This window comes from Podarcis melisellensis (assembly GCF_964234715.1).
Source record: "Podarcis melisellensis genome assembly, chromosome: 6".
In the NCBI taxonomy this organism is placed as follows: domain Eukaryota; kingdom Metazoa; phylum Chordata; class Lepidosauria; order Squamata; family Lacertidae; genus Podarcis; species Podarcis melisellensis.
Genome location: NC_138538.1, coordinates 97774385 through 97783233, shown reverse-complemented (window position 1 = coordinate 97783233; position 8849 = coordinate 97774385). Strand labels below are relative to the sequence as shown.

General features: G+C 43.9%; 1 protein-coding gene across 2 annotated transcripts in view; it reads right to left on the bottom strand.

Annotated features, from left to right (window-relative positions):
• Positions 1 to 127: 127 nt before the first annotated feature.
• The window catches only part of SMG7 (SMG7 nonsense mediated mRNA decay factor), a 60970-nt gene continuing 52248 nt past the window's right edge, over positions 128 to 8849 (bottom strand). For both annotated transcript variants that reach the window (XM_081915043.1, XM_081915044.1), the window contains 5 exons: positions 7680 to 7760; positions 5656 to 5812; positions 3993 to 4163; positions 3765 to 3913; positions 128 to 2376 (listed from right to left, as the gene is read on the bottom strand). In XM_081915043.1, the coding sequence (XP_081771169.1) occupies positions 2263 to 2376; positions 3765 to 3913; positions 3993 to 4163; positions 5656 to 5812; positions 7680 to 7760 (672 nt within the window). In that variant the 3' untranslated portion in view covers positions 128 to 2262. The remainder of the gene's footprint in view (positions 2377 to 3764; positions 3914 to 3992; positions 4164 to 5655; positions 5813 to 7679; positions 7761 to 8849) is intronic.

Below are 8849 nucleotides of genomic sequence, written 5' to 3'. Positions count from 1 at the left end.
ATAAACCCCTTTCACTACTGAACAGAGTAAGATGTCATAATTTAGCACTTCCTCTTTTGCGGGGCAGAGAAACAATACAGTTTTCAATTGCAGCTCAGTGATGAAAGAAGATGTAACTACACAAGGCTGGCTGTAGAGAACATGGTTTAATTAAAGGCAAAGCTGAGTTCAGCAGCTGCAGGTCTCGCACAGACAGACAAAAACACAAAAGAAGCTTACGACACAAACCAGTTTTCTCTGCTGGGGGGGGATCTTCCCTTCCCTTGAGGCTCCTGACAGGGTGTGTGTGTGTGTGTGTGTGTGTGTGTGTAAGGGGGATGAGAATAGGGAGCCCTGCTCAAAAGATCAAGAAAAACATTCTAAACACCAGACTTCTCATGCAGAAATAGGAGCCTATGGGCTGGGACTCTGGCGCTGCTGAGAGAGTCAGATGATGAACCTGGTTAGGTTGCTAGGGTGCAAGAATCGGTGGTGGTTCAAACGCTGGAATGTTGCAGCTGCCTCGATGCACAGCTCAAAAACACAAACTGGAAGAAGGGTGGGCTGGAAGCAGGGACAGGGCATCAAATAAGCACAGAGGGTCTCAGCTGAAGATTACAACCAGGGCAGGAACTTAATCCTTGAGACTTTTGCTTCGGAGGAACATCGTTTAGAGATGTGATGCAGAGCAGCAACACTGCTAGCATGGGGAGGCAAAGGGGGTCCAATTCCTATCCTAGACAGAGCACTATGCACACATCTTCCCTTTTATATCAAGTCTATATGGGGCTGCTCCCCGACTCCACAACGTCCCTTGTGGACCCTGGATGTGCTTTACTCTGCAGCCATTTCCCAACTTGCAGATCCTGAACTGACAGACGCGCGCGCACACACACACACACTCTCCTGCGACTGCAGCAGTTTCTTGTATTTAGATTGCTTCCGTAACTACGCTGGGAAACAAAAATAAATGCTGTCCTTTTACCCTATGCAAGAAGATTTGCAGTCTTCCTTCTGCGCAAATAAATATATCCAGTGGAACCCTTTGTCCCCATTGTGCACCCTTGTAGGGGCAAGTAGGACGGTTGGCTTCTGTGCGCGGGTTCCATCTGATGTGTCCTTGCTGCCTTGAACTTCCGTTCCAAAAACCTTGTGGCTACAGGTGTGTGCAGGCCTGTGGAGTGGGCATACACCTATAGGGAGAGGGATTGCACACATCATCCTGTCCAGACTAGCTCTTTTACTCCCCGTTATCCTGCTATGACTGTGGGATGCTGTATATGAAGAACAAAACTACAAGCAACCAGCATGGAAAGGGGAAGGAGGGGAAGGGAGAAAGGGGGTGGGGTAGGGTGGGGGGAAAGACACAAAGCTTTTTATCTACCTACATAAAAAGGGAGTCAGGCTGTGAATGCACAGACCAGCTTGCCATTTCATGAGGCTGGTCACTACACTATCATAAAATGTACAGGAATCTGAACCATTTAACTTAAACCCCCGTAGCAGTGGTTTGCTTGCCCTAACGGAGAGCCCTGCAGTGACCACTGCACTTCAGTACTGGAATATCTCCCGCTTGGGGTTATTCCAGGGACAACCTCTGAGAAAAAAGTGGAAGTGGTACTGGAGGGGGCAGATTCTCCTTCACGAAACTCCTTACCTAACTTGGGAGACGGACGCTAGCACCCCCACCCAATCTACCCCCACCCACCTCGGGCTGGGCCAGCGACTGGAGGGGTTGCTGCACACTGACTACAAAGCACATCTGTGTATGGAAGAATTCAGTGTGGCCTTACAACTGAGAGAGTAATAATTGGAAATTTAGATGTTGAGGAATAAATTTCAACTACATTCTCAGTCAGCAAAGCTATCGGTAATAGACTCCTATTGGTTTCCCCAGAACTGAGGAGGAGGATCGAGAAGTTCTCAGTGGCTTCTCCCATCTGCTCTTCATTCTCAGCATTTTATTTTCCCACATGGCTGGGGACATGCACGATGGAGAAGGTGAGAGGCGGTGATATCGGGTTACCGTGAGACAAACAGCAGTCCCTCTCTCCCTCCAGAGGGCCCCGGAGGGATGGGAGAGTTCCTGGTGTTGGTTTTCCGTTGCACTGCAGACATTTTCGTGCACACTCAGTGGGTTGGTGGAGCACTTACGCCCTCCTGACGGCAAGGAACAGAAGAGAGGGCTGCCACGCACACAGGGCCGTGTGAGACAGTCCTGCAAACCCAACATGCCATGATGTATGGAGCTTTTCGGTTGCAAAGGTTGCCACCCTTTCGTTCTCAGTGCGGTGGGTTCATGGCACCTTGCCCACGTTGCTGCTTCTGCTTCTGCTGCATCAGCAGCTGCTCCAGGGCAGAAGGTCCAGGGTGCATCATCGAACTGGACCAGATAGACTAAAAAGAAGCACACACCAAACATCCGCTAACGTGAAAGCGAAAGTAGCAAGAGAAGATGCCAAAACGGTCAAAATAAGTGAACTTTCTTCCATGCTCTCGCCACCCCTCTCATTTCTACAGTACTGCAACAGTAGGCAACCGGCTTCCCCCCACCCCACTGTAGTCTCCCATCCCAATTCCCCACCTACTTTGCAGGACCCTCAACTGCTTTCATGAGGCAAGGGACAGGCAAACAGGTCTTTAACTGCATCATCCCCAGTGGAAACAGAAATAAGCACTTCAACCTTTGTTTCTGGCCACACTGGCTAAAGCTAATGGGAGTTGAAGTTCAACAACTTTGGGGTGGGGTGGGGTGGGGTGGAGAGGTTCCTCATCCCTGCTCTACCAGGGTAAACAGCAAAGGAGACTTTGGCAGCACCTCTGTCCAGCCTTTTGCCTTAGTCTGAGTGAGTGACTCAGTTGAATAATTAGGAGAGGGCTCTTCCTCAATTTCCTGTTGCTGTATACTCTCCAGGGAAGTGACTTAAGGAGCCCACTGATGTCTCAGTTCAAATGGGAGCACACTAGTGGACAGAACAAATGCTGTTGGCCTTTCAGCTCTTGCTAAACTCAAAACACGGCCCCTTAAGAATCAGGTATCAACCAGGACAATAATTCTATTTCAGATGTTCAGGTTGTGAATGGAAGTGTTGTTGTAGTCAAAATGCAGCACTTATGCACAAGGGGAAAGCTATCAGCAGACTTGCAGGAGTACATTTTAAAATAAAACCTTGAGGAGGGGGAATCCTCAATTCAAACTGAGCATGCTCAGTGGCCATGAAATGTGGGCTGATGTTGAAGGAAGAGAAGAGGAATACAGCAGCTAAAATCTTGAACAGGGAATACTCAATAATGCAATAGCGCCCCACTAACTTACAATTTTAAAAAGCAGTTAAAAAGAATTAGCCATCAAAAAATAATTTAAATTCTTTGTCAGAATAGCTTATCCATATAAAAATGATCAGGAAAGCAATAAAACATGTTGATACCTATAAGAGGAGTCTAAATCTGTAATTAAGGCTTGACTACCCAAGTTTTAATCAACAACCAGTCCAGAATATAGTTCTTGTGGAAGAATGCAAGATGCCCACGGAATACCAGTCACTGGGAAATAACATTGGAGAGCGCTGTTGCCCTCTCCTTTCTTGCTTGTGGGCTTCCCATCGATATGTGGGTGGCCACTGTGGAATAAAGGGAGCTGGAACAGGTGGCTCTTCTTATGTTCTCAAGATGTTGTCAGCGGAAGGAACATTTGTATTATTTTGTAGTAAGAAGCAAAACCACCAGCTCAACCTTCCAAATGACTCTTGCAATGTTTTGTCCTGGCGCCCCAATATATAACCTACCTTCAGGCTTTCCATAAGCACAGCTGACGAATCCTCTACAGACGGGCCATGGGCTGACCAGGTACCACTGGGAGTGCTGGCTGGGTGCCAGCTACTCTCCGATGAGGAAGATGTTGCTGGGAGATAGTCCAGGCCAAATCCTCCCATTGCTGAAAGGGAGAAAGGTTAACAAGCAAGTGATCCAACAAACCACTGAAATGATACCTCATGCTAGAACCTCCTGCTCACCTGGCTTATCAGTCTTCCATCGATCTGCGACCCTCCGATCCCTGTTGTCTGGAGTCCCAATGGGCCCAAAGTTGGAAAATGGAACAGAATTGTGGTTGTGGGTTGGAGGAGAGCTTGGCAAGCTGCTTGGGTTAGAGGAATGAGGAGACTGGCTAGCTGGTGTTGAATGATCTATTAGAACAGAAGGTTAGAGAACAAAGTCAACACAATACCCCAAAAAGTACAGATTGCTGTTTTTTGAGTCTACACACACATCTTTGAACTTTTTATATTAAATTGCAGTAGTTCCATCTGGGCCTGATGCTTTATCCATCTTCATTCAACTTATCTCCAACTGCAGTTCCAACATTGATATGGATGCATTTAACGTTCTCAAATCCTCTTTAGAAACTTTAGGTATATTACAGCCGTTTACATAAGATTCAATTTTCTCAGGATCTTCCTTCGCACACCGATATAATGCGGTGTAAAATTTTACAAATACCTTTCTTATCTCTTTCAGGCTTATCAAATGTTTCCCTTCATCAGTAATTTTATTTATTATCTTATTTTTCCTTTCCTTTTTAAGTTGCCAAGCCAACAATTTACCTGGCTTATTTGCAGATTCAAAGTTTTTTTGTTTCATTAATTTTATTTTCATTTCAATCTCTTGCTTCACCAACATTAAGAATTTTGCTTGTAATAATTCGGTAGTCTGCAGTTTCTTTATTCTCTAGTTTTATATTTAATTCCTTCTCTTTGATAATGTAATGGTTCTAGGGTTCCTACTCTCCCTGCTGGTCCCAGGCAAGGAGTCATGGGACCGCCTCACCACTTCCCCCATCTGCCCCCCCTTCTCCACTGGTGCTACGCTGATTCTCTTCCCCAGAAGACAGGCTGCTCCTCCCGATCCCTGGACGCCCTCTGGAATCCCTCTGGCTTTGGCGCTCCCCCTCCAGTACTGATGGCAGTTCTTTGACAGATAATTAATGTGTTCAAAATCTCGCCCCCCCCTCTTTTTTGGTATTTGTTTGATTAAAAAACCTTTCATTACTGCCTCACTAGTATCCCATACTATATTTAAATCTGTTTCTTTGTTAAGGTTGAGGTAAAAAAACTCTTGTAGGGAGCGTTGCCCCTTATTTACAATTTCTGCGTTGTGTAATATCATGTCATTTAACTGCCATCTAAAAGAAGAACACTTCTCACTGCTGTCCTTTGAGTCTTTGCCTGGCTTTGTTTCCTCATTGCAGCATTCTTACATATAGGATCAAGCAGACTAACAAAACTGAAATTGTAGCAATTTGGGAAATGGGTTTATAATGCTTACATGACAAAACAAGTAGCTGACATGACCAATCTTTGAGTGGGAAACTCTTTGGCCAAGGCACAATTGTTCCGCACCTTTGGAACTTTCTAGAGCTAAACCTTCCTTACAAATTGGTACTTGTTGCTTGTCCTCTCAAGTAAAAAAATTGCCAATGCTAGGCCATGCGGAATGGGGGAAATGGCATTCTGTTCAGTTCACTTCCCAGAAAATACAGCAAGTGATAAAATGGACATGGGCAGCAAGGAAAGAGGGTGGGTTGTGTGACTGCACAGAAGAAAGTCAAACCACGCTTGGGTTCTGAACCAGTTAGTGAAAAATCTTAATATACGTTATACGTATATGCAAGTGCATTACCTGAACTGGCTGGAAGAGATGGAGACCATGGAGTACCTTCAAAGAGGGAGTAGAGTGAAGTCTCCTGGTGAGCCACTGATGGAGCGACCTCTGGTTTTGTGCTGGCATTGAGGTTTTTCCCATAAACCTCATTGAACATGCTGTTTGGGTATCTTTCCTGCAAGAGCAAGAGATGAAAATTAAACCTGCTCCCTAGACCTATCCAATACATTATTGCATTTGGGCAGTGAAGTAAGTTTTTCTGTCAGAATCAGGGAAGATATACCTAAGCTGGCAAGCAAATGTTACAGCTCTCACAGCTCAAGAAACATGCCATTTAAAAAAGGATTTTTACTGTTATTAAAGACACAGAACTCTATTTGCATTTCACTACATTTTTTTAAGGAAATCTTTTTAAAAAGAATCAAGTAATTCTGGGTGATAAGACATAGTTATCACAACTTCATGTGTCCTGAATCACACATTATAACCACACTGGAGATTATAGCACAGCACATGGATATAACACAGCCTTGTACCATTAATCATTTTAATTATTTGGGGGTATTAGAAAAACAACAACACCCAAGTCCCCAATTTTTAAAAAGAGGATTTTTAAAAAAATAATAATAATACAGAAACAAAATGGTGGTGAACATGTGGTTTGAAATGGCAAATGCAATGTTTACAGATGTTTTGCTTCATCTGAAATAGTTCTGCTTTGGGAAAATGAAATTCTCTGGCAGGTGTGATTGGCTCAAGCAATCACTCCCAATGCAGATGAGCTGGGGAATTACCTGCTCCTTAGAAACGCAATCAGAACAGTGACTCACACAGAGAAATGCAGGGAACAGGCTCCTGAGTATGGCTGGGCGCTATCAGCATTTCAACACTGCAGTGTATCGCCAGCCAAACATCATGGTCTGATGACATACTGCGATGTTGAAAAAACAAGCAGCATTGGCCTCTGCCCACGAGACACCAGGGGAAACTGCCCCAGCTCTCTCCTCAAGAGCTGAGAGAGTTTCACGCAGGCTGGGACAATGCAGCTTGTTTGCGCCGCTCAGCTGGGGGGGAGGGAGGGTTCCCTCTTGCCCACCGGCAACCCTGCTCCCCTCAGCTGAACAGTTTCACAGAGCCTTGGCTTGATGGGCCAGCGCCGGGCTGGGGTGTCTCTTAACTGCTTGACTGAGGCAAGGGCAGCTGCACACTCCTCAGCCGAGCAGTTTAAAGTTGCAGAAGGATCGGCACCTCGCCAAAGGAACTCTTGACTCCCTCCAGAGGCGCTGCTAGCAGTGGCTGTTTCACCAGCGATATATCGCTGAGGGAAGCCGACATTGTGGTCTGCTCCTCATACCAGTCCTGGGCAATATATCAATATATCGTCCAGGCCTACTCCTGAGAGCACGTAGGGCTTTTTCCTCCCTTATTTCTTAAATCTTTTCCTTGAACAATTAGCCGATGAGCCAATTGCAAATTGCAGAATAAAAAAACCAAAAAACATAACATGAACATATTAGACTGAGGTTAAAGCATCAAATTGCAATTCTTTGTATTATTATTTATTTTAATTTACTCCTTATATTTGTTATTAACTTTTTCTTGTCCAAGGAAACTCAAAGTGACTTACAACCATACATTAAAACCAAGGAAAAAATACATTTAAAAAATCAGCAATTGAAATACCACATGACTCAGGTTGTGAAGCTTTCTTCAAAATTGTATTAAAAGTTGTGAGAAATTATTACCCAGTACATGAGGTGATAAGCCTGTGTTTGCAGTACACCACTTCCGGTTGTAGAATGGTCTGTGTGTCACACAACAGAGTTCTCCAAATGTTAGGCAATTAAAGAAGCAGCCTATCAGAAAGAAACGCCCTAACCCAGAACTGTCAGCACTAGGCAAGGATTTATATTGAAATTCTTCCCTTCCTCCAACATGAGATTCCCATCTGAAGAAACTTAGTCCAGACTCCTACAAAAATTAACACGTGAACTGATGGCACTGTCCAAAAAGAGAGAGAAGCAATCTCTATAGTTAATTACCTGATTAAGAGAGAAACCCGTGAGCGACAGGAAAGAAGATGACTGAGACATGAGATCTGATGGTTTCTCCAGCAGCGATTTCTTCAGAAAACCAAAGGAAAAAACATTATGCATTATTGACTGAAAACATGGGTCACATTTCTGGATAAAAACAGATGGTTCTAGCAACCATCATAAGAGTGCTCAAACAATTGTGTGAGAAAAGGAAATGCAGCAAAGGCTTTTGCCCAGTTCTTTTGTTGCACAACAGAGATGCTTAGACAATACTGTGCAAAATAAATACAGAAGAGTTATTTTGCAAGTGGGAAGCAAGGACGTATTTGCAAATTTGAGAAGGAACTCAGTAAATTGACTAGAAAAATAAAAGGGAAAACACCTGGGGAACGTCATTTTAAAAATAGGGTTTGTCCCAGCACCTCAAATAACACATCATTCAGTGCTTGAAGGCACTTAGACTGTAGTTTGTTAATTAAAATGCTATACTAGTGGTGTGGGCCCTCATGCAAACGTGATTACTTACTGACTGAATTAGCCGTGTTTTCCCAATAATTCCTGAAACTGCTTTGTTCGTTAGAGCACAAAGTGCAAAATATTTTACTGGGTGCAGAATCCTTCATGAGAAATCCAGCTTTCCTTTTTTAAAAAAACCTAGCAAGTTTCTGCCCTGTTTCTCTTTAAAGGAACAACCAAACTATGTGACAAATGCCTGCTGAAATATCAAAAACCAGAGGGATGGCTGATATTTGAAATCATTGGCAGCAAATCTTCATTGCCCTCATAGTTCTTTGCTCAATGATAAATTATGCAAAAGAATTATGCAAAGCTGCCCAATTTGCATAATTCATACAAATCATAATTCAGTCTTGCCTATCAGAAATTTGGGAACTTCCAAATTTTTAATGCCCGGGGAAGATAATCAATTATTTTCCAGCACTGAACACATTTTATCCCACCTTCTATGGTGTGTTCCAGTGCAATATCATGTGCTGCCTTGAACTGATATTGACTAGTGCTAGATCTGCAGCAAAGAAAGATGCTCTTCACTGATTTAATCATGCAAGTTTCTAATCATAGGTGAATGGTAACCGTGTGCCTTTGCTTACACAAATAAAGCCAGCTACGCAATTCAGGACATCAGACCTAAACTGTGATGAGCAGACGAAGGATACT